We start from the raw sequence: 25,622 nt of genomic DNA, 5'->3' as shown, positions 1-25,622 counted from the left end.
AGGGTTGGGCTGCTACCTGATTCCCTTTGGATTGTATTCGCGTCTTTGCTTACCTGCTTCATATGCTGTGTGAGGCTGCTTTTTGATGCGTTTTGTTGTTCAGTGCTATCCACTTGATCCAGACTCATAATGCCCCAATGTGCAAGAGCAGAATGGCCCCATGGGATTTTCTAGGTTGGTCGCCACCCCTTTCTCTGCCAGGCCTACTGGCTGAGTTTGAACTGTCAGCCTTTCGGAGAGCAGGCTCAAAAGTCACTGTTGTACCACCAGGGCACTGTCAATGTCTTGCGGCAACATTCTTTATCTTAAAACTAGGTATTCATACAAAGTGAGCATTTGAAATGAGACCGGTTTGTAAAAGCGTGGCATGGTTGGTGTGAGGCAGGCGCCCAATGGCTGGGGTCCCTGGGGTCCCTGCGCTTTGCTCCGTCCACCTCTCTAACACCTGCCCTCTGCTCTCCTTCTGCAGTGGCTGAGAGCCGTGGTGTCCTGGACAGCATCCAGAGGTTCTCCCTGCTGCCCACCTACCTCCCGGTGACCTACCGTGTCCACGACGCTGACTTGGTCTTCTTCCTCAAGGAGGCCAACCAGGACATCATGCGGAACTCCAGCCTGCAGTCCCGGGTGGAATCGTTCCTTGTCTACAGGTCCCGGGGGCTGCCCGCACTCAGCGCCAGCTACGGGCCCTTCTCTGTGCAGCAGGTGGTGCCTCAGGAACTGATGCTGCCCTCCAACCCCTTCGGGCCCACCAGCAAGTGCCCGCTCAACTGGAAGCTGAAGGCCTATGTCCTTCAGGACAGAGCCTACCCGAGCCGGCCCAAAGTGCAGGTTCTGTTCCACATCGTGGGCCGGGACTGGGATGACCACAGTGCCCCCGAGCACCTGCCCTGTCTTCGGGTGTTCGCCTTCCGGGAGACCCGAGAGGTCAGGGCCAGCTGCCAGCTGAGAGGGGTGCTCGGGCTGTGTGTGGCCGAGCTGGAGCTGCTACCCAGCTGGTTCAGCGCCCCCACCGTGGTGGCCGGGAGGAAAAAGGTGACTGAGCGGCCTGAGGGGACCCCGGTGGAGCTCTACTACGCCGTGCAGCCGGGGGATGGGCGTGGGGACTGCGCCAAGGGGAACTCAGGGACCCGCAGTGGCCTGCGGACCAGCCATGGGGACGTGGACGAATCCGGGCCGCCCCTGCAGAGGATCGGAAGTGTATTTCTGTACCAGGCTTCGAGCCCGCCGGCCCTGCGAGAGCTGCGCTTGGATCACAATGTGGCCGTCCACTACCTGCCCAAGACTGTTAGGAAGGGTGACGTTCTCACCTTTCCTATCTCTGTTGGCAGAAACACCACAGAAGACCAGTTCACACTGAGGTGAGTGGTTCCCACCATCTGTGCTGGCTCCGGGTCAGACACGCGTGTCTCCAAACAAGGCCACGTTTCTATCTTCACAAGCCCTATTCCCGTGTAAGGTGGAGACCTGCTTCACCTTTCAGCGTTGGCGATTTGGTTCTTATTCGTGGATGTTCCGGTCACCATAGGACAGACGGTGGGGCTGGGGGTGCTAACTTAGGTCTTTTGCTGTAGTTTGGGGTGCATCAGCCAGTTTTAGGAACCTAGGGTTATCCCATGAGAGCCATTTCAGAATTGGGAACAGGCAACTTTAGAGACAGTGTAGATTCCGGTTTGGGGCCAGACAACATGACATTGAGTATGGTGGTAAAGTGAGTCGTGTGGATTTTATAGTTTCCCACTAGGATTTTGCAGTTTCCCACTAAAAACTACTGTAGTTTCCCACTAGGATGAGAAAGTGTGACGATGATGGCAAACACAGGCCACAGACGTGAAGTCGGTGCACGCGGCTGCCACAGACCCCCCCATTCGTAAAAAACACAAGGTCTTTGAAGCGCAATAAAACGAGGCGCACTTGTAGTTAAATGCTTCCAAGTTCAAACAAAGCCGCAAATGGGCCCGTGGCAGTTGTCTGAAAACATAGGAAGTATGTTGCTAGAAATTCACATGTGTGAGTTCCAAGTGTCATGTGACACCAGCCTCAGGGCTGCTGTCTTCTCTCTCTGGACACACGCATTAAGAGTCCAAAAGGTGAAACAGCCCAGCGTATACAGGGTGGACAGTGGGACTTTCCGGGCATCTGCTATCAGAACCCCCTCCCCAAAGATGAGGCAGAGTGGATACTGTGCCCTTTAGGAAAAGCTCCTTGGATTACATGTGAGAGAAACTTGCGGGCTTGTCTGAAGTGCATTTTCGTCATATTGTTTGTTTAGTTTTTTTCAAACGAAGGAAAGTTCGTGTATAACTGCTACATAATGAAAATGTTGATTGGGTTCCTGACAGTATCTTAACATCCTCACCCAGTGACTTGATCTGAAGTGAAATATCCTAATGTCTCTGCTGGCACCTGTGGAAATCTGAGCAGCAACGTCAGACTTGGTATATCTGTGGGTTTGTAAGGTTCCGACAATAGTTATTTTACAACACCCTGTCTGACTTGATGGCTACTCTTTTCTTTCTTCCCTTAATTTCTATCTTCTTTTCTGTCTTGTTCTCTCTCTTTCAGCTCCTCTTCTTTTTCTTTCTCTTTTTCTATTCTTTTATCAAGAGTTGCATGATCAATTTCCAAAGCTTCCCCCTTTTGAGTGCAACATTTTTTTTTTTTCCAGTTTACAATTTGGCTGTGAAAATTTTCTTATTCATAGATTTCCTAGGCTGTCATGCACAGTCAGCGTGGCTGCTAATGTGACATCTTGTGCCATAGTTTGGGGTGCTGTGGCTGAAGGGTGGGTGAGTCTGAGAATCCAACCACTAGGGTCCTTTTGCATGTCTATTTCATTATCATTCAGCATTAAGTAGTATCAGAAATTTACACTTCCCAGTAATTGACCACGGCTGATTCTGCACAGGTCCCGCCCTCTGCCGGGGATGTCAGCTGACCTCCCTTAGCCTCTCTGGATGTGCCTCTCGTCCAGCCGGCTGCAGGTTGTTCTAGGCTCCCAGGTGCATTTGATCTTAAATGCAGCGGTCATTTCTTAAGTAAAGATGTTGCTGATAACAACCGGATGTTTGGATTAAAGAGAGCTTTGTCCTCTGGTATGGTTTCACACTCTACCAACTTCAGGTTTGCTGACTACTAGCTGCCTGGTTTCTGGACCCAGGGTTAAACACCACCGTCCCCTGGAGCTTTGACAACCCAGGAAACAAAGGCAGCTTTCAGCTCCTTTTTTCTGGAAGCATCGTATGTATTGTGCAGAATTTCCCACAAAACTTTGCATCTCTGAACAGCCATCCCCCAGTGAACAACTCAGTGTGAGCATGAGGTGGCCCCCGTTGCTGGTCTAAAGGAACAAATTCAAGAGAGAGTTGCCCTGCTGGAGGCATGCTCTAAGGGGCCCGTGTGTTTTCAACTTCAGGAGCAAACACATAGAAGCATCCAAATCCGATGACGGCTCCGTCACAAATTTAGAGTCGGGGCATTGCGAATGGAACAGCGGCATAGTTTTCAGATCCAATCAAGTAGCAGTATGTAAAAAACACCATCATCTCTGATGGGCAAGAGCAAAGTACAGGCAGATCTCACGGGTACAGAGGGGGTTCCAGACTGCCACAGTAAAACGGGTCTGACCATAAAGGGAATCCCACAGATGTTTTCATTGCCCAGTGCGCAGAAGAGTGATGTCGACACTGCTGCCATGTACTGAGTGTGTAACAATAGAGTGACCACCACTGGGCGCAGACACATGCAGTGCGTACACGCTGTGGGAACGGCACTTGTAGACCCGCTCACTGCCGTGTTGCCACGGACCCTCCACTTGGAACAGACATAGTTTGTAGGAATTACGATAGAGTGAATCATGATCAAACAAGATGTGCCTCGAAATAGGTCTTTCATGAAGGTGCGCTTGACTTGGCTGTCTGTCTCCTTCTTGTTACGAGCATACTCCCTGCACACTTAAAACACTCTCAGTACAAACGCGCCTTCTCTGTTTATTAAACAGCTGGAGGGGATCTGGCTTGGCAGCATTATTAGCCTTGAGTCTGTATCCCATAATTGGGAAATAATAAAACTGTACATCTTTTTTTAATGAAGTCAATTTGACTAATTTAGCATAGCCTCCAAGTCTTTAGAAGGAGCGTGGGTTTGCTGCAGCAGACCACGTGTTATACATAACCCTGTGAGATTCAATGAGGCTTTCCCTCAGAGACTGTGACTTTCATCACCAGGCACTAGGTGTAGACAATGTTGACAGGGTCCCCAGGGGCCAGGGTGGGCAGCCATCCACTTTCCTAGGGAGCTGTGTGCTACACAATCAGGGCTCTGGTCCAGCTGATGGTGGGGGCCCAGACTTCCCTCTCTTCACTTAGAAGTACCTGGGAAGAAAGGCCTGGGTGTGATCTGCTTCCAAAAAAATCAGCCCCTGAGAGCCCGATGGAGCACAGTTCCATTCTGACACACACGGGCGTGCCACGGGTCCGCTCAAAGGCAGCGGGTTTGGTTGAATGGGTCTTGGAAACACACAGGTGAGGCAGACTATAAGCGAAGGCAGTGTTTGGGGTGGGGAGTTAACCCACTTCATTGGGTATTGAAATGATCGAGGGCCATAGAGCTTAAGACTGAGCTCCTGTCGATATTTTCTATTAAAGATACGACGTCCACTCAACGTGGTAGGGGACATTTATGAAAAACCACAACAACCATCCCACTCTGTTGTGTGTGTGTGTGTGTGCGCGTGTGTGTTTCAGCCTTTGAGAACCAGGAAATCCGGATGGGGCTGTTTGTCCTCTCGTACAGCCTCTTGCATCCTGCGGCTTTTTTTTTCCTTCCAAAGCAGGTATCACAGATGAAGTAAAACTTTTATCCCTTACACACATCTAAGCATCCTTTATAATTTCAGGGGGAAAAAATGTTTTGTGGTGTTGTTTTTTTTCACGCGAACACATGAAGCATCCTGCGGCACCTGGTCCCTTTCTTCTATATTCTCCCGCCCTCCCCTACAGAATGCCGAGTTTAGGAGCACCTGGGGCCTCCCATCCCCAGATCATGTATCTGGGGGAGACCAGAATTTGGGCTCTGGACTCCACATTCTCAGAGAGATGTGTCTCTTCCCCCACCCCACAGAGAATTGGGGCCTGAGTTCTGTTGTAAGGACAAATCCAAGTACTAACCTCGAATTAACTTGTCTGTTGGATACCCCAGAAGTGGGGCAGGACACCCCGGAGCAGTCCTAAATGTGTGGGAGGGACAGATGCCTTCCTGAATGAAAGGACAAGTGGATGACTATAAATAAATACACACTCTTCACTGAGATCTCTGCCATGGGAAATACTCAAGAATTTGCTGAGTCTCCTGTGCCCGGTGCTGTGACCAGGCTTTAATTCTTACATTGTCACCAAGGAGACATTTGTGTGAGTCTGAGAGAAAAAGAGTCCCAATCTCCATGTCTGGCAAGGGGAGCGAGTGGGTCTGGGATGGACACGACTCAGTGCTTCTCCATACTGTGCGAAGGCTGCTTTGCTGATGACTTGGAGTTTGTTAGGAAGAAAGTCTGCAGTTTCGGACTGACCTGGTCTTGAACTCACCTGAAGGATGTAGTCTTTGAGGACCTGCGTTGACCTAGAATAGGATCTCTTCCAATTCTGTTTCAGATAGAGCCTCACAGCTCATGAAGCAAGGTGCGGCCGCTGGTAGTGTAGCCGTTACAAGTCGGGCTGTTACCCTCAAGGTCAGCATTTGAAACTACCAGCCATTCCACAGGAGAAGATGAGGCGTTCTGCTCCCGTAAAGATTTACAGCCTCGGACACGCTGTGCAGGGTCGCTGTGAGTTGGAACCAACTTCACAGCACACCACCACCACCACCACCACCATCCACTAGTATTCTGAGCTATAGACTGTAACTCTCCATGGGCTAATTTAAGATGAAATACCTTAAATCGATTAATTACATAAATTAAAATAGGTTCTTGTTAAATGCCGTCAAGTCAGTTCTGACTCATAGTGATCCTGTATAGAGTTTCCAAGGACCAGCTGGTGGGTTTGAACTGCCGATCTTGTAGTTAACAGTCCAGTGCTGATCCTGCAGTGCCACATGAGAAGTTAACATATAGAAATTGAAAATATTGAAATAAAAGATCAATGAGATTGGATTCTTGAGAGGCGGGGGTATTTCAAGAATTCATTAGTGTGTTCTGAGAGAGTGTCATCCATCCACATGTAACCATGGTGTAGATGCTGGAGCTGACTCCCATGGGCCAGTCCTCTCGTGGTCCTAGTGAAGGCCTGCCGTAGTCATTTCCTGTTTTTGGCATCCCCACATGGTATGCAGAAACACTGGAGAGGGCCCCCTAGGGACTCACTATCCACTTGCTGACCCTGCCGGGCATGCAGGGAAGCCCAATCTGGCTTCCATAATGAGATGTGGGCTCTAGGAATCAATATATCCCAAGATTACATCCCATGGACGCAGTACTTTCTTCACAAAGAGCCCAGGGTACTATTAGGAATGCAAGGAGTCACAGGAGGTGCAAACAGTTAATAATCTTGGTTGCTCACTGAGATGTTAGAGGATTGAGTCCACACACAAGTACCTCAGAAGAAAGGTCTGGCAATCTACTTCTGAAATATCCACCACTGAAAACCCCATGGAGCAGGGTTCTGCTCTGATACAGATCCGATTGCCACGGGTCAGGCTCCACTTCAGGGTAAACTGGTTGTAAGGAAGGGAACGGATGCATCTGGTCTGAACCTGGGATTGTAAGCCACTTTGTCATCTATTGGGATTGATGGAATTACTTTATAGTGGAGACGGGAATGAGAGGCAGAGTGAGAAAAGGGATATTTCTTCCTTCTTTCAAAATAAACTTTACTTTAGCACACAGACATAGAAGATGTTGCAGATTGGGTGCCAGACCACTGCATCAAAGCCAAGCCCACAACACGGGATATCACAGATGTGGTTACCCAGTGCATGTACAAGTCATGTGGACACTAGACCGTTGTTTGTGATGTGTGCAAGAACATGAAGACAGCATCTGAAATGTGCTGGGAGTGACCACAAGTGACCACAACGGGACACAGAAACAGGGCAAGTTCTGATAGACTCACTGGACCCAAGGTGGCCACAAACCATCTGTTTGTAAAAGAAATCGAAACAAAACAAAAGATGCAACAGCTGTGAAGTGTAATAGGACAAAGCATGGTAAAATAGGTGTGCCTCTGTCTTTCTCCTAACTATGCACTTCGCTTGGTCCAGTGGTGTGTCTGCAGGCTTAGGTATGCAAATAGCCTGTGAAGACAGAAGGAGGTTATCCACATACCCTACATGCCTTCTAGATTCCTCTCATTAACATCTTATATTAGTGGGATACAGTTGTTACAATTAATGAGCCAACATGGATACCTTATTAATAACAAAGGCTGAACTTCATTCAGATACCCTTACTTTTCACCTAATATCCTTTTCCAATCTCACGATCCCACTCAGGTTACCATTGCTGGTATCATATGGTGACTGTTTTTCTATGTAAGAAAATGCTGTACTGTCTTCCAACCTGGAGGCACCATTCCGTACCCCCAGGAGCAATTCACAAGTTCCCCTCCTGATACACATCCATGCCAAGGGCAAGAGTTGGCGTGGCACCATAGGCTAAGTGCTGGGTCTCAAGGTCGGTTTGAACCACATGGTCAGTGATTCAAACTCAGCAGCTGCTCCCAGGAAACCCTAAACAGGGTCTTCTGAGTTGTTGGCAGCAGTTAACACCAACAGGAAGCCATTCTAACAGATAAGTAGGGACTTCTCATTGTTTTTCCTTCTGATTCCCTAATGACAAATGACGTTGAACATCTTTACCTGTGCTTCTTTGCATCTGTTTATCTTCTTCAGTGAGGTGTTTATTCATATCTTTAGCTCATTTGTTAAAAAATGGAGTGATCCATCTTACGTTTTATCATTGGGTTTTAAGAACTCGTACATATTTTGCATCCAAGCCTTTTATCTTGTTTGTCCTTGAAAAATGTTTTACTAAGTTTTAGGCTTGTCTTTTCATTTTTTGAACACTGATTTTGGCAAAGCAGAGATTTTAACTTTAATGAAGTTCAGTTTGCAAGTCTTTCATTAACAGTCACTCTTGGAATCAGCTCGAAAAAATTCACTGAGTCCAAAGGCAGGTACAAGAGGTGGCTTCTGCGTGTGTTTCCTTCTAGAGTTTATACGATTGTGAATTTTGCATTTAGCACCATCATCCATTTTGATTTATTTTTGGTGGAAATGTTACATAATATTTATGTCTAAGCTCGCGGTTGTACATATGTTGTTTTAAGTGCTGTTGTGTTGGTTCTGACTCATACCAACCCTGTATAGGGTTTCCGAGACTGGGCATCTTTGCTGCAGTAGAAAGTGTCATCTTTCTCCCATGAGGTGGCTAGTGAGCTCAAACTGCCTACCTTGTGGTTGGCAGTCCAGTGCTTATCATAGGGAGCCACCATGTTCTCCTTCCATATAAAAGCCAGATTCCCAAGTAGCATTTGTTGAAAAGACTTCTTTTTCCGCTTAATTACCTAGCTGCGCCAAGGAGCTCTGGTAGCGTAGTGGTTATGAATCGGGCTGCTAATCTCAGAGTCAGCAGTTCGAAACTACCAGCTGTTCCGCAGGAGAAAGATGAGGCTTTCTGCTCCCATAAAGGTTTACAGCATTGGAAACTCTGTACAGGGTCGCTGTGAGTCGGAACTGACTCCACAGCATATAACAACAACAACAACAACCTAGCTGTGCCATCTGTGTGGGGCTCTCTCTTCTCTTCCTTTAGTCTTCCTTGTTTATTTCTGGGGCAATAGCCTGCTGTCTTGGTTACTGTAGCTTCCTAGTAAACTGTGAAATTGACTAATGCGCTTCTTCAGTCTGTATTTGCTGTTTTAGGTCTTCTGCCTTTCCACATAAAAATCAGAATCATTCTGTCATTATCTGCAAAACACTCTCTGGATTTAGACTGGGGAATCTGTTGCTTCTAGAAATCCGGTTATGGGGAAATGTGGTACTATTGTAAATGACATTGTCCACTGTTCCTTTGGAGGACTTTTAAATGGACTTGTACTTACTGATCTTAAATCCTGTGACTTTGATGTAATTACTTGCTAGTTCCAGGCGTTTTCTTGAAGAATCTTTGCGATTGTCTACATGGTGGACGGTCGTGTCATGTATGGATGAGGGTGGTCTCCCTTCTTTCTCATGCCCCTGTCTTCTTTGTCTTATTTTATTCAGTAGTTGTGAAGGGGGTAGGGGGAAACACCTACTTTCCCACCATTAAGAATGACGATAGAGCTACATGTTTTCTAGCCCTTCAAAAGGTCTAGAAACTTCTCCCTTGTTCCTAGTTTGCTGAGAGATTGTTTTATTTTTAATCATGAATCCATGTTGGCTTCAGTCAGCTTAAACCTGTAAATGTGGTGGCTGCAGGGACTGAATAGTCAATCGTACTGTGTATCTGGAAGGAAGCCCACCTGGTCATGGTGTATACTTCCTGTGAGACATCCTTGGATTAGGTTTGTTGATTATCTTCTGTATAATTTCTGGATCTCTGTAAAACTTGGTCTGTAGGTTTTTGGTCTGTTGTTTTGTTTTTCTTTGCTTTTTATTTTTTCCCCCCTTTTCCCTGCTTGCAATGCCTTTATAAAAGGAGTCGTGGTACTGCACTGGGTCAAGTGCTTGGCTATTACACAAAAAGTTGGCAGTTCAAACCCACCAGCTGCTCCTCTGGAGAGAGCGGTGGCAGACTGCTTGCATAAAGCCTTCAGAAACCGGGGCAGCTTCAATCTGTCCTGGAGGATCACTAGGTTTGGTTCTGGTGAATTCCTTCCTGTCATTTTGGCATTCTGACAACTGCTATCTGAAAGGAGACACAGAATACTCCTTCTATTGATGTTTGCTGGAAAGGACTGTGGAGAACTGATATTATATTTTCCTTAAGTAGTTGGAAGATTTTCACCAATCCTCTAGACCTAGTGATTTTTAAGTTTTTGCAAGATTATTACTTTTCAGTTCAATTTCTTTAATAGATTCATGAGGGAGCTTTAAAAAGCTCATGGGAAAATCCCACCATCTTCAGGCTTTCCAAGTCTCCTTGCGTGAGTTTTGCTCGTTGGGTCTGCCAAGTAATTTACCTGTTTCATCAATTCGTGGACACCACGGCTCATTGATGCATTTAAGTTATGGTGTTGGAGGAGAATATTGAAAGTACCATGGACTGCCAAAAGAACAAATAAATCTGTGTTGGAAGAAGTACAGCCGAGTGCTCCATAGAAGCCAAGATGGCCAGACTTCGTCTGTCATATATCAGGAGGAACAAGTCCCTGGAGAAGGACATGATGCTTGGTAAAGTGGAGGGTCAGCTAAAAGGAAAAAGACCCCCAATGAGATGGATTGGCACAGTGGCAGCAGCAATGGGCTCAAGCGTATCAATGACTGTGAGGTTGGGGTAGTACCGGGCAGTGTCTCATTCTGTTGTGCATCGGGTCGCTCTATGTTAGCACCAACTTGATGGCACCTAACAACAACAATAACAGCTCACGGTAACCCTATAGGACAGAGTAGAGCTACCCTCACAGGATTTCCTAGTTTATAAACGTTGATGGGTGTAGACTGCATCGTCTTTCTCCTGTGGATCGGCTGGTGGGTTCCTCCCAGCACTTAGCCCACTGTTCCACCAAGGCTCCTGGTGTCATCCTTTGATACTCCTTCTAATGTCCCAGTGTGTTGATTACCACACACTCATGTTCGACACTGACAGTTTGTGTCTTCCTGGTGGGAACTGTATCTGTCTCACTGGCTTTTCTCAGAGAATTGGGTTTTGTTGATTTTCTCTGGGATTTTCCTTCTCAGTTTCATTGTCTTTCTCTGTCATTTGCAGAGCTTCTTTTCTTCTGCCTGCTTTCGCCTTAACTTCCTCTTCGGTTTCTAGTTTACGAAAGTGAAAGCTTAGCGCACTTGGTTTTTAGTCTTCTTTTCTTATGTGTGCATTAAATGTTAAAAATATACCTCTGAGAATAATTGTTATCAGGACTGATTGTGAGGGCTGGAAATGTAAAGGTGGACGTTTGGGGGCAAAGGCGGGGGAGTGATTAACCTTACAGTCTAGGAGCAGAGGTCCCTGGGACCATCAAAGGAGAAGAGCAGAGAACGGAACCCTACCCAGAGGAGCAGTGATGCCAGAGATGGAGACAATGACGATGACATGGAGAGATGAAGCGGCTGGAGACTTTAGACCTGGAGAGAGAGAGGGGCGGTGTGCAGATGACAGGGGGGCAGGCTTGTGTGGTATACCCTTTGGTTGATCGATGATGCATGGATGGGATTATAACCATGGTAAGGAAATGATATACAATGGCATCAGTGTGAAGCTGATGTCCTCCCATGTAAACTATCACATAACTCACAATAAAAACTTTATATATATACCTCTGAGACAATGTCTCTCACTAGCCTCACTTCTGAGGAGCATTTTGGCTGTACTGCTTCCAACCCAGATTTGTTGGTTCTTCTGGTGGTAGTTGTTACATGCCATCAAGTTGGTCCAACACGAAGCAAGCGTGGATAGGGTTTCCGCGGCTGGGATCTTCCATAGGAACAGAAGACTTCTTCTGTCTTCAGGTAGTCTGTAATGTATTCAATATTCGTCACCAACACTGTAATTCACACCATGCTTGGTAAAGTAGAGGGTCTGTAATAAAAGAGGAAGCCCCTCAACGAGATGGATTAACACAGGGACTACAGCAACAGGCTCAAACACAGCAACAGCTGTGAGGATGTTTCCTTCCGTTCTGCAGAGAGTCACGATGAGTCAAAGCTAACTCCAGGACACCCAACAACAACACGGCGTCGCTGTACTGCACCCCCAACTCTCTATGAGTTGTATTTTCATCGAGTTTACAATGTTTTTAAACTTCTCTGGAGACTTCTACTCTGATTTCTGGGCTATTTAGAAGTCTGCTGTTTAATTTCTAAGTATTTGCTGTGTTTTCCATGTGTCATACTATTATTGATTTCTAGCTTCCTTCCACTGTGCTCTGAGAATTCACTCTGTGTGATTTCTGTTCTTGTAAATTTCAGGTTGTGCCCCCCCCCCCCAGAGTGAGGTGTGCCCTGGAGAATTTCCCATGCGGACTTGAGAAGAAAGAGTATTTATTTTGCTATCTGCTGTGTTATTGTTGTTGTTAAGTGCCGTTGAGTTGGTTCTGACTCATAGAGACCCAGTACAGGGTTTCTGAGGGGCAGCTGGTGGGTTAGACCTTGTGGTTTGAAGTCCAGTGCTTACCCGAGAGTGACCCATCAGGAGTCTAGAGTTATTCCTGTTCTTGTTGTTATTAAGTGCCGCCAACTGTGATTTATCAGTAAGTATTTTAAGTCCTCTTCACTTTCAGCAAGCAAGGTTGTATCATCTGCATATCGCAGGTTGTTTAATGAATCTTCCTCTAATCCTGATGCCACGTTTTTCTTCATAGAACCCAGCTTCTCGGATTATGTGTTCAGCATACAAACTAAGTATGGTGAAAGAATACAACCATGGCATATACTTTTCCTAATTTTAAACCACTCAGTGTCCCCACGTTCTGTCTGAACAATTGCATTTTGGTCTATTCTTCATAATCACAATTAAGCGTTTGGATCCTTGTTCTCCACAATGTTGTCCATAGCTTGTCATGACACACACCATCCAAAGCCTTTGCATGGTCAATAAAGCACAGGTAAACCTCTTTCTGGTATTCTCTGTTTTCAGCAAAGATCCAACTGACATTAGCAATGGTATCTTTCATTTCACATCTGGCAGTTTCCTGTCAATGTACTGTTTCATGTGTTTTTTAATTATCTCTAGCAAAATTCTACTTGCATGTGATAATAATTCTTTTTCAGTTTTTATTTATTTATTTTTAATGCTTTATTGTGAATTATGTGATTGTTTACATGGGAGGACATTAGCTTCACATTGATCCCATCATATATCATTTCCTTTCCATGGTTACAATCCCCTCCATGAATCCTCCACCAACCAAAGGGTATACCCTGCAAGCTTGCCCCACCCCACCCCCCAGTCGTCCACATACAGCCCCTCTCCCTCTCTGGGTCCAAAGAGTCCCCAGCAGCTCCATCTCCCCACGTCATCATCTCTGCCTCCATCTCAGGCATCAGTGCTTCTCTGGGTAGGGTTCTGTTCTCTGCTCTTCTCCCTTGATAGTCCCAGGGACCTCTGCTCCTAGACTAAATAGTTGATCACATCCCTCCCTTTGCTCCAAAATGTCTACCTTTACATTTCCAGCCCTTACAATCAGTTCTGATAACAATTATTCACTATTGTATCACAAGAGACCTATCGGCATCTCCTTTCATCAGCCCCAACTAGACAGATTGGATACTATTCAGTGGAGATCCTGCCTTCCTCCATGCCCTCTGTATCTAGGTTTCCTCTTGAAAGCTTGTAAGCCAGTCACTTCTTGCCTCTGTAACATACCCCCTCCCCCCCCATTCTGGGTAGCCAATGCCCAAGTAGTGTGGCAAGACCTGGGGACTCTTGGTCCCAGAGTCAATGACATAGCCACAGAGGACTAGAGTGGAGAGTGAAACGTCCAGCTGATAAGAAGAGAGGGCATATGCATAAGAACACCCACACTTGTAGATAATACCCACTTGACCTGGCTTCAATGACTGGATGATCAGAGCTCAACTAGAAGAAGAAAGAAGAGGGAAAAAAGAGTAATCTGATACAATTTGATGAACTTGACCTATATCTATGGATGCAGTAGCTCAAAAGAGGGAACAAATCCTTACAGCAAGAATCATTCCCACCCCCTCCACACACAGAGTAGACAGGGATGGACAACTTGGACATTGGCTACCCAAAATGGGGAGTGGGGGGCTACAAAGGCAAGAAGTGACTGGCTTACAAGCTTTCAAGAGGGAACCTAGATCCAGAGGGCCTGGAGGAAGGTAGAATCTCCAGTGAGTAGTATTCAATCTGTCTAGGTGGGGCTGATGCAATGAAATGCAGACGGGTCTCTTGTGATACAATGGTGAATGATTGTTATCAGGACTGACTGTGAGGGTTGGAAGTGTAGAGGTAGACATTTTATAGCAAGGAGGGGCATGATTAACTTTGCAGTCTGCGAGTGGAGGTCCCTAGGACCATCGATGGAGAAGAGTGGCGAGTGGGACTCTACCCAGAGAAGCAGTGATGCCTAAGATGGAGGCAGAGATGATGACGTGGAGCAATGGAGCAGCTGGGGACTTTAGATCCAGAGAAGGAGAGGGACTGTGTGCTGAAGACCCAGGGGGTGTGGGGGGCAGGCTTGCAGGGTATATCCTTTGGTTGGTTGATGATGCATGGAGGGGATTGTAACCATGGTATTGAGACGATATACGATAGAATCAATGTAAAACTAATGCTCTCCCATGTAAACTATCACATAATTCACAATAAAACATTTAAGAAAAAAAAAAATATATCTACCTCTATATTTCCTACCCTCACAGTCAGTCCTGATGGCATTTATTCACTATTGTACCACAAGAGTCTTATCCCCATTTCCTTTCACCAGCCTGGTCCCAACAGATTGGAAATCATTCAGTGGTGATTCTACCTTCCCCCATCCCATCTGCAACTAGGCTTCATCTTGAAAGCTTGTAAGCCAGTCAATTCTTGCCTTTAAAGCTCTCCCCCCATTTGGGGTACCCAGTGTCTAAGTTGCCCATCTTTGTCAACCCTATATATGAAGAGTGTGGGAGTGTTCCTTGCTGTAAAGATTTGTTCCCTTTTTTGAGCTACTACATCCATAAGTATAGGTAAAGTTCATCAAATTGTAGCAGGTTACTCTTTTTTTTTCTGTTTTTTCCCCTCTTCTTTCTTCTTCTAGTTGAATTCTGATCAACCAGCCATCGAAGCCAGGTCAAGTGGGGACTATCTGCAAGTATGGGTGTTCTTGTGCATCTCCCCTCACTTCATATCAGCTGGACACTTCACTCTCCACTCTAGTCTTCTGTGACCATGTCACTGCCTCTGGGCCCAGGAGTCCCGGAGTCTTGCCATACTGCTGGCCATCCAGGTCTCTGCCTGGTTTCACAGGGGTCTGTTGAATGTGGCCAGGCTTAGCTCACAACTTCATTGATGTTTTTTTCCCCCTCTTCCCCTTATCGGTGGTGACCACTGTGGTTACCAGCCAGACCACATGCCTGCTCATGTATTCCCCTTGAGTCTCAGTCTTGGAAAGGAGTTTTCTCTGAGGGGTTCCAACCACTTGCCTTGATGGCTCCCAGGCAAACAGCTTACTTGTTCTTGTAGTAATCAATCAGACTGTCATTATTGTTTCAGATTTTTCCTGCCAGTCTTTCTTTGATGAAGCATCTTCTGTTTTTCTAGCTGCTCCAGGCTGGTCCACTCGTCCTTTCCAGTGGAAATTTCCTACCTCAGATGATTCTGGATGGGGTTCTGGATTCCACCTATGGTCTTATGCAATGTAAAGGCTTCACAGGAAGCCTCTTTCACTGGGCCACTTCTAGCTTCCTTTAAGGTATTCCAATCAGTTGTAGGCTGAAGACGGACTTACAAGCTTTCTGTAGTGATGTTTCTGACTGTTCCTTTCTTCCCCTCTCAAGTGTCTATTTTACAATGGTAGGCAAGGGAAACCAGGATTAAAAAGACAGACAAGTATCTTAACATTATTCCCCTCTTTTACCTCTTCAAACCATGCCTCAATCCCTGTATCCCAAAGCCCTGTTGTTCCAAAATCGTGCATACATCATTATTTACCTCTGTGCAACTTAGCCCATGGGAACCTGCCTAACTGTTCTCACATCTGCCTTGTTCTTCCATTCACCTCCCCCTTCTTCTGTATTGCTCTCCACTACCACCCCCCAGCACCCAAACTATCCTGTGTCTATTCCCTACCCTGTGCTCTATCTTCCCCTCCCTCCCTCCACTCCTCTCATCCCATATATCCTGGTGATCAGCAAATATATATATAATTTTTTTCCCCTTTTGGGTGGGTTCTTTTTCTTACTCTTTTACAATAATGGTCCTATGCAGTATTTCTCCTTTTGTGACTAATTTGACTCAGCATAATGTCCTCAAGATTCATCTATGTTATGCAGTGGCTTGCAGCTTCCTTGTTGTTCTTCAAGGTAGCATAGTATTCCATTGTGTGTATGTACCACAGTTTGTTTATCCATTCTTCCATTGATGGGCACTTAGGCTGTCTCCATCTTTTTGCTATTGTAAATAGTGTTGCTGTGAACATTGGTGTGCATATATCTTCTCGTGTTATGGCTCGTAGTTCTTGTGGATAAATACCAAGTAGAGGAATTGCTGGGTCATAAGATAATTTTATTTCCAGTCTTCTGAGGAAGTACCACATTGCTTTCCAGAGTGGTTGGACCATTTTGCAATCTTGCAAGCAATGTAGGAGGGTCCCAGTCTTTCCGCATCCTTTCCAGCATTTATTGCCCTCTGCTTTTCTGATCTTTGCTGTTATTGCTGGTGTGAGATGGTATCTTGTTGGTTTTTTTTTTTTTTAATTTAAGGTTTTTATTGTGGATTGAGTGAACGTTTACAGGGCACATCATCAGTTTCACATTCAACAATTCATATAACTTGTTTCATTGCATTGATTATAATCCCCTCCATATACCATCAATTAAAAGTATTTCTCTCTATCCACTTTAGCTTTTTTTTAAAAACACACAAACAAAAAAACCCACTCAGCCATGTATAATAATTTACATCTCCAAAGGGCACATTCGGCAAGTCTGCTCCTGGCCACCATTTCTTAGTCCTTCTCTTCTTAGTTGATGGTACCTTGTTGTTTTGATTTGCATCTCTCTTATGGCTAATGATTGTGAATATTTGTTCGTATGTTTGTTGGGTGCCCGGATCTCTTCCTTGGTGGAGTGTCTATTCATGTCCTGGGCACTGTGTTTCTTTAAGATCTATCTGTGTGGAGTCAAGAAATCACAAGACTTACTGCATTGAGCACCTCTGCTGCATGAGAATGCTTTAAAGTGTTCAATAGCAAAGGGGTCACTTTGAGGACTAAGATGCGCCTTCCCCAAACTACCGTCTCTCCAGTCACCTCCTGTGCATGTGAAAGCTGGAACATGAATAAGGAAGACTGAAGAAATCATGCCTTTGAATTATGGTGTTGAAGAAACATGGACCACCAGAACCACACCAACAAAAATCTGGCTGTCTTGGAAGAAGAACAGCCAGAATGCTCCTTAGAAGCCAGGATGGTGAGAGTTTATCTCATGTCCTTGGGACCTGTTCTGAGGAGACACCAGTCCCTGGAGAAAGGCATCATACGTCGTAAAGTGGAGGGTGAGCATGAAAGAGGAATATACTCAACTAGATGGTTGGCACAGTGGCAGCATCGAGGGACTCCAACATAACAACAATTGTGAGGATGGTGAAAGACGGGGCAGCGTTTTGTTTTTATGTATCTAGGATCCAATTGGCACTGTGAAGGGTGAGATGGGAAGCTTACAGGACTGTGAGTGTGTGCTCATGGGAGAGGAGGCTCAGGTTGAAGCATCGTGTCACTGAACGCACATGTAAAAACTTGAGTTGACAGATGTTTTGCTGTGTATATCTTCAACAATAATATAAACACAGTTTTTAACAACAGAGAGAGAAAGAAGGAGCACAGGTGAGCTGGTGAGCCCTGGCTGACTCCATGGCATAAGACTCAGTAAATACCAAAGCCAATCAGACCAGAAATGCACCTGGTTCCATGGAAAGGCAAACTGGCGACTCCAGGTTGTGTCAACTTGTTCTGAGAGGGGACTGACTTTAACAAAAGTGGCAGCCCACCTCTGACAAACAGTGAAGAGTAAAGAAAAGGGAACGTGCTCAAAGCTGCTTGTGAAGCACTTTCTTTGATGACTTGGGGAAGCACCTGACTCAGCATCTTCCCACGTGAGGCAGCAGAGTGGAACAGAGCAGGTGGGAACACCCCTTCCCCGTTCAAATCTGAAAGGTGCAAAGTACATCGATGGAGAAAAGAAGACAAAAGCATGAAAAATAGCATCAGCAGGAGGCCCTGGGGAGAATGGGAGAAATCTTAAAAGAAACCAGACTTAATGGTCAGATAGAAACTGGTGGAACCCCCGAGACTGTGGTCCTTACGCGGCCATCAACCCTGGAGCTGAACTATCCCCGGGGATCCACTTGCAGTCCAGTGATAGGCGTGTAAACGGGGGGTGACACCAGGGAGGTACACACTCCTTACAACAACCAATCATACAAGCTCCAGTGGGCAGCACATACCCAGGGAGAAAACTCAGAAGGCAGGAAGGGATGGAAAAGAAGGATGAATGGAGACAGGAAACACAGGGAGGAGGTGGGGAGAGGACTGATACATGTTGGGAATGGCAATCAATGTTATGAGACAAAATGTGTAGGAACTACTGATTGGAAAACTGGTTTGCTTCCTAAACCTTCACCCGACTCTCAATAACAACTGAAAACAAACGAATGCCATTCCTGCTTCATATCAAGCTTGGCAGCTCACACCCACCCAGTGACCCTGAAAGAACACCCTGGTGCTCTGTTTCCAGTCTGAAATGACAGTGGAACAAACCTTACTTCTCTTCTGTAACACATGAGGTGGCCAGGATTCCTTTAATCCCAAATGAGATGGGATAAAATACAATGTAATTCTATAGACCGTATCCCTTCCTGGTTCACATCACTGCCTCTGATCCACCCTCACTAACATCATGGTGGTGCTATGCCGTGGACTTGGTTCCGACTCATAGCGTCTCTGCTCAGGGTTTCTGAGGCTGTAAATCTTTACAGGAGCAAAAAGCCTCCTCTGTCTCCTGCGGAACGGCTGGTAGTTTCGAACTGCTGACCTTGAGGTTAGTAGTCTGACTTGTAACCACTACTCTACCAGAGCTCCTCCTCTACCATCATGGAGGCAAGGATTCACAGCACACAGGTTAATTACATCAGACAACAACATAGAGTTCGTTACATGATACTGGGAGTTACCGCCCATCCAGTTGACATAGATTTTAGGGGGGCACAATTCAGCCCATTACCAATACCAGTGCTGTCTAGCTGGTCCCAACTCACAGTTACCCCATGAATGACCCAGGAGAGCTGTGATCATGAGGCTTTCAAGGTTTGGAATGTTTTAGAAGCTGATTACCAGGGCTTTCTTCCTAGGTACCTCTGCGTGGGGTCACACTTCCAAACTTTGGATTGGTAGCCCAGTATCCCACTAAGGACAGTGCAGCTTCCAGGTTGTTGGGGTACGCTCTCAGCTCTCCTCCTAGAGGCTCTGAGGGAGAGGACTTGGCAGCTGTGGTGGTATTGAGTGGAATGAATCCTGCCTGTAGCACCCAGGGGCCCGGCTTCCTGGAGTGGAAGAGTAGCTGAATTCTGGATTCCCTTTCTAATCTACACAGTAACTTTCAAGGCATTTTGTATCTCTTTTCCTGTTTCTTCTTTTACTCTCTATGGTTTTAATTCTACTACCAGACTATGGACATGTGGTCAGGAGGGACCAGTCCCTGGAGAAGGACATCATGCTTGGTAAAGTAGAGGGTCAGCAATAAAGAGGAAGAGCCCAAACTAGATGGACTGTCACCATGGCTGCTATAGCACTGATTGTGAAGATTGGGCAGTGTCCCTGGAGATGCTCTGAGTTAGAGCTGATGGATGGCACCTAATAACAACAACCATGATCTCACGGTACTGTCTCTGCAGGTCTCATTCCTTGTTCGGTTCTGAAGTTTGTCACTCAATTTCTAGATGTTGCTGAGAGAAACCACCGGGTGGTGTTTTGTTCTGTTGTGCATGGGGTTATTATCAGTCGCAGTTGACTCGAGGGCACCTAATGACCCCAACAGCCCTTCCCTGGAGAATTCCATGCTCTTTGATTTCTAACAGATCACAACAGTAGTTGACATCTGCAAGGGACTAAAATTGTTTTCCTTTTAAATATTCTTTGAGTTAGGGGAACAAAAAAAGAAGTTTGAAGGTATAAACAAGATCAGAGCTGAAGGGTGGATGGAGTAAGTTTCCCAGGGAAATTCTCATAGGACATTCCTTTCGACCCTCGATAAATAAGCAGGTGTGTTGCTATGATGTCATTGTCAAGTGATGTCCACTGGGTTCAGACACATTGTGATAAAAAAATAAAAATTCTTGGTGTAACTTTCTTTGCCTTTTCTCTCTGATGCAATTTTCAGTTTTCTTAAAGCTTCTTTCTAATATACCCCCATGATGGTCCGGAGCCCTTCAAGAAAATCGATCGGGATAACTCCCTGGGAGTCCCAAAATATCATGATCATCTGACATGACCTTGAATTCGCTGGTCCAGCAAATCTTCTTGGAAGCCACTATTTGATCAGACATTTTCTGTGAAGGTGGTTGTGTGCCAGCTAGTCTGTTCCAAGTCTTAGTGACCCGGATAGTAGAAATTTTCAGGAGCAGAAAGCCTTCTCTTTCTCTCAAAGGGCAGCTGGTGGATTCAAACAGCTGACCTTGCAGTTAGGAGCCCAGCTCATACTCAGTTACACCAGCAGAGCTCCTTCTAAGGAGACTAGACATGTGTAATACTGATGGGTCTTGTCTGCAGCCGTCCACAGATTGCAGAGACGTGTTTCACCACATTCGTTTGGAATAAACCCATGCATATATATGTGAACTGGCACCCTAGTAGCAATATTTTTTTACTCATCCTCGTATATGGGAAATTCTCAAGAAATTATGTAGTTTATGAGGAGATAAAACAAATGTAGGTGAGAGTTTAGTCTCTCAGTATCTTTTAATCCAACCTCTGTCTTGGTACCAAAGAGTGGATGATTTTGATGCTCTGGTCATGATTTGCTAGAAGTAAGTTTCTGCCTGCAGAATTACTTTGAGAAAAAGTTAAATGTAAGTTCTCAAAGGAAAGTGAAGTTTTTGGGTTCTTCTGAGTAAAATCTCAGTGCTCCAAAGGCCAGACTTTTCCTTCAGGGGAGTATGTTCTCACTGCCCCAAAGAGACAGTTCCACAGGGCTGCCAGGATTCCCAGCCTGCAGTTCCTTCCTGTGCCCTCAAGGCCACCAGCTCAACACCTGACACCCTAGTCCATAGCTACGCGGGAGATTGATTTCAATTCTGCGTTTCAAACTCCTGACTCAATTACAACAAAGAAAATTCAGGAGTTTGCGGTTCCAAGGAGCGCAAACCGTGGCAAGCTGAGAGGCTATGATCTCAGTCTCCACATCTCACCTGCTGCCCTTGACAGGAGAGAGTGTTTGTGAGTGCGTGCAAGTGTGTCTGTTCAAGTGTGTGAGGTGTGAGAGCCTGGGTGTGTGTGATTATGTGAGAGGGTATGTGGGCATGGGTGTGTTCAAGTGTGTGCCATCATGTGTAAAGGTGTGCGGTCATGTGTGTGTGAGGGTGTGCGGTCGTGTGTGTGTGTGAGGGTGTGAGGTCTTGTGAGAGTGTGTGAGTGTGACTATATATGGCTGAGTGTGTGAAGGTGTAAGTGTGTGAGGATGTGGGGTGTCTGTGTTTGTGCATGCCAGTGTGTGAGTATGAATGAGTTGTGAGTGTGTGAATGTGTGTGTGTATGTTAAACTGATAGGGTTGTGGTTCTGGTGTCTAGAATTAGGTTTTTTCTCCTTCCACCCCGTGTCACCTTGGAAAACAGGCAAAAACCTTTTTTTTATCCTTTTTCATTACGAGTCTGTCCCCCTTCGAATGGGTGCAATGCATTCTATAGAATTAACTGGTCTGTTTCTGGACCCCTAATCCTTTGACTCAGAAATTTCAGGCATTCTCAGACTTTTCATGATGATAGGATGATCCCACAGACAAGGGAACCAGTGCCGCCCTAGGTCCACCTCAGACTGGACAGTTAGGACCCGTACTGTCCTTGCTGGTTAACTTTCAGGCACAGCTCATCTGGTCTTTCGTAGTCTGGAAGCCCCACCAAAGCCTGTTCAGCACCCTAGCAACATGCCAGCTTCCCATGGCAGATGGCTGTTGGCTTTGCGTGAGCTACAAGGGCTGGAGGGGAGCCCCACCTCAAGCGTGGAATTCTCTCGAAATTGTACTGCTGACCCACTTGTTCCCTGAGCAAAAGGTGGACATTGTTTTTGCTTGTTTTGCTAGACATTGACAAACCACCGGTACCTGGTCTCGACTCTACACTCCTTGCCTTTTGCAGGGACCTGAGTCTGATTCCAACACCAGGCTGTCTAGATGGCCTGGGACTTTTCTGGAACCACTAGGAGGCCAAGCCCCTGAATTTCTCCTCTTCTGGGTTTCTTTAAACCCCTCTAAGCAGAAATGCGGATGTGTAGACCAGATGAAACAGCATACACCATTTTATTTCCAAAATTAAAGTTACTTATATTATAGACCTTTGTGAGCACTTGTAAAATGGGTCAGTTAGCTTCGTGTGCCTGCTCCCCAGAGTTGATAGGCACCAACGTGCACACATTGGTCTCACCGCCCCTCCGCCATTGTCTAAAGGTAGCGTGGATTCCCTGGGCAGCACCGAAGGGTAAGCTGGGAACTGCCACAAGCTTTTAACATCTCAGTAGGGTCACACATGATTGGCAAGCGTCCCCAGAGCTCCCAGACTAACACAGACTTGGAAGAGCCTAGAAATCTACTTTTGGAAACCAGTCAATGTGAACCCTGCAGATCACAAGAGCACATGCTCCCATAGAGTGCTGGCAGATGAGTCCTCCAGGGTGGAAGATGCTCACAATGCACAGTGGCCACCGCGATGTACTTAAACTGCCCAGTGAAAGAGCAGTAGGTATGGGGCGAGCAATGACGGTTCTTTCTGTTGCCTCCAGGACATCATGAGTCCCAGCCAACTCAAAAGTTAACACTTCAAGTTTGTGAGGCACAAGAGTCCAGAGCATCCCACCACTTCCTGTGTTTTCACTTCTCTCCCTCCATGGTCCGTCGCACTCTACTCAAGAGATCATGGATTTCCTTTCCCTGGGTTCTCCCAGCAGTTGCGTTGTGGACCGCTACTTTACACACGGCATTGGATCTTTTATTCCTTTGGATTTCCCCTCCCCTCTCCCTCACCCATCCTTCCTCTCCTCAGGCCCCATCCCCCGACATCTCTCCACATCCTTGGGTACTTTGGGCTCCCTCGCACCTTATCTTTTCCTGACAGTCTCCCCTTTCTACTTTGACCAGCTCCATTCTCTTGGCCCTGCATTTCCTCTGGTAACATAACAAATGCTGAAAACATCCAAACTCCAAACAAAATAAACCCATTGCCTTTGGAGTAGATTCCAACTCACAGCAAACCTACAAGACAGAGTACAGCTGCTCTTAGCATTCCTGTAATTGACAGGACAGCCTGTGTCGTGAGTTCAAGACCAGAGTCCCACCCCTGGTGCTCACTTCTTCCTACCTAAGAACTGGAGTCCTGGTGTGGCCTTGTAGCATATGCACTAGACAACTAACCTCAAGGAAACCCAATACAGGGTTGCTATGAGTTGGAACTGATTCAATGGCGCTTAGCAACAACAACATCTAAGAATGTGACTACTTTGATTTATTGGGTGCATTTTATTTGCATTGAGCAAACTGGCTAAAAAAGACTTCTCTTTAAAGTTATAGAACTCAAAGATATCAGTTTGAGGACTAAGGTGCATCTGAGCCACACCATGTTATTTTTAGCATCCTCATATGCATGTGACAGCGGGGCAATGAACAGAGCAGATCAAAGCAGTGATTTCTTTGAATTAGGGTGTCGGTGAAGAATACTGAGGGGAGTGCAAGAAGAACAAAAAAATTGGTCTTGGAAGAAGTACAGACAGAATGTTCCTTAGAAGCTAGGCTGGTGAGACTTCATCTTAAGTACTTTGTATACGTCATCAGGAGGGACCAGTCCCCAGAGAATGACATAGTGCTTGGTAAAATAGAGGATTAGCACAAAGAGGAAGACCCCTAGAGAGATGGAGTGGCACAGTGGCAGCAGCAATGTACTCAAACGTAACAATTTAACAATGGTGAGGATGCCACAGGATCGGGCACTGTTTTGTTCTGTTGTACGTACAGTTGTAATGGTTCAGAACCGACTCAACAGAACCTAATAACTGCAGTGTTTTCTCATTTTCTCTTTTTAATTGGTAATCTATTGGGAACCACCGTCCTGCCTCTGATGGAAGCGCCTCTGTCCCACAAAGTAAGAGACATCCGTGACCTTGTGTGTTGCATCTCTTCCCTAAGATCAGCCCCTGCCACTGAACATGGACAGTGTTTGACGTGAGCTCTGCGCTGGCCATGAAATTTCACTCCTCTGTACTCTCTGCTAGGTGTATTATGAAACCATGTTTATATTATGCTATCAATATTTATCTTTCTTCCCCCCTCCCTTTCACCAAATAAGTTTTTATTGAGTCCTCACTCCACAGAGAAGGAAACATCAGAAATACTTCCAAGATTTTTTAATAAAAGCTTCCAAATTCAGTGCTGTTTTGTTCCTTTGTTATTTTTGTTTTTCTTGGTTTTTTGAAAATGATAAAGAAATATTGTGCAAACCCCTGCCTAGTGTTGATACTTGCCTCTCTCCACTATTCTCTGGGCCCCCAATTCCTTGGGCACATACTTCAGTGTGTATTTATGTGGCTATTTTGAGGTGTTTGGGACCATTGTTTCAGAAGTGTGTCTAATATAGAAACAACACTTAGTTCTTTCTGAAGTTGGTTCAAGAGGTTCAAGAGAATGAAATTGTATAAAGAATGGAGGTTCGAAGGTCTCTCAAACTTTCTCAATTGCAAATCTGGGAAAAGCCATAAACTATTAATTTCGTAGATCATTATTCAAAATATGCTAAAATAGATTATGACTATTTGAAATTTGTAATTGTTATGCAATATGTCAAAAGATCAAGTTGAACCACAAGGTCTATGGTTTAAACACACCGGCCATTCCTTGGAAATGTTATACAGGGTTGCTATGAATCAGAACCGTCTCAATGGCACTTAACAACAACAAAAACGTCAAAAGGTATTTGAGTGTTTACCATGTGCCTACTACACACGCTGCCATCGAGCCAATTAGGACTCATGACAATCCTAGAGGACAAAGTAGATTTGCTCCGTAGCGTTTCCAAGAATGTATATTTTCACGGGAGCACACAGCCTTATCTTTCTGTAGAGCAGCTGGTGGGCTTGAACCACCAATCTCTTGGTTACCAGACCATTGCTTGATTCACTGTGCCATCAGATCTTCTATGTGCCTATTACTGTGCATAAAACACTAGTTATCAAATCACCTCTGACTCATGGCAACCCCATGGGGTAAGTGTAGAACTGTGCCCCACAGGGTTCTAAGTGGATGATTTTTCATGAAGTAGATTCCACTCATGGTGCCCCCAATGCTCCACAGGGTTCTCAGTGGATGGTTTTTCATAAGTAGATCCCACTCATGGTGCCCCGTGTGTGTCAGAGGAGAACTGTGCCCCACAGGGTTCTCAGTGAATGATTTTTCATAAGTGGATCCCACTCATGGTGCTCCCATGTGTGTCAGAGTAGAGCTGTGCTCCACAGGGTTCTCAGTGGATGATTTTTCATAAGTAGATTCCACTCATGGTGCCCCCATGTGTGTCAGAGTA

The 25,622-nt window shown here is 45.8% G+C and overlaps 1 protein-coding gene across 1 annotated transcript in view; it reads left to right on the top strand.

Moving 5' to 3' along the window:
- The window catches only part of TMEM132D (transmembrane protein 132D), a 745,873-nt gene that overhangs the window by 215,784 nt on the left and 504,467 nt on the right, over positions 1 to 25,622 (top strand). Inside the window, exon 3 of the mRNA XM_006874079.1 lies at positions 470 to 1,358. Within this exon, the coding sequence (XP_006874141.1) occupies positions 470 to 1,358 (889 nt within the window). The remainder of the gene's footprint in view (positions 1 to 469; positions 1,359 to 25,622) is intronic.

Source organism: Chrysochloris asiatica, unplaced genomic scaffold (genome assembly GCF_000296735.1).
Source record: "Chrysochloris asiatica unplaced genomic scaffold, ChrAsi1.0 scaffold00261, whole genome shotgun sequence".
In the NCBI taxonomy this organism is placed as follows: Eukaryota; Metazoa; Chordata; class Mammalia; order Afrosoricida; family Chrysochloridae; genus Chrysochloris; species Chrysochloris asiatica.
Note: the sequence above shows the minus strand (reverse complement) of the source record. Positions and strands in the feature narration are given on the sequence as shown.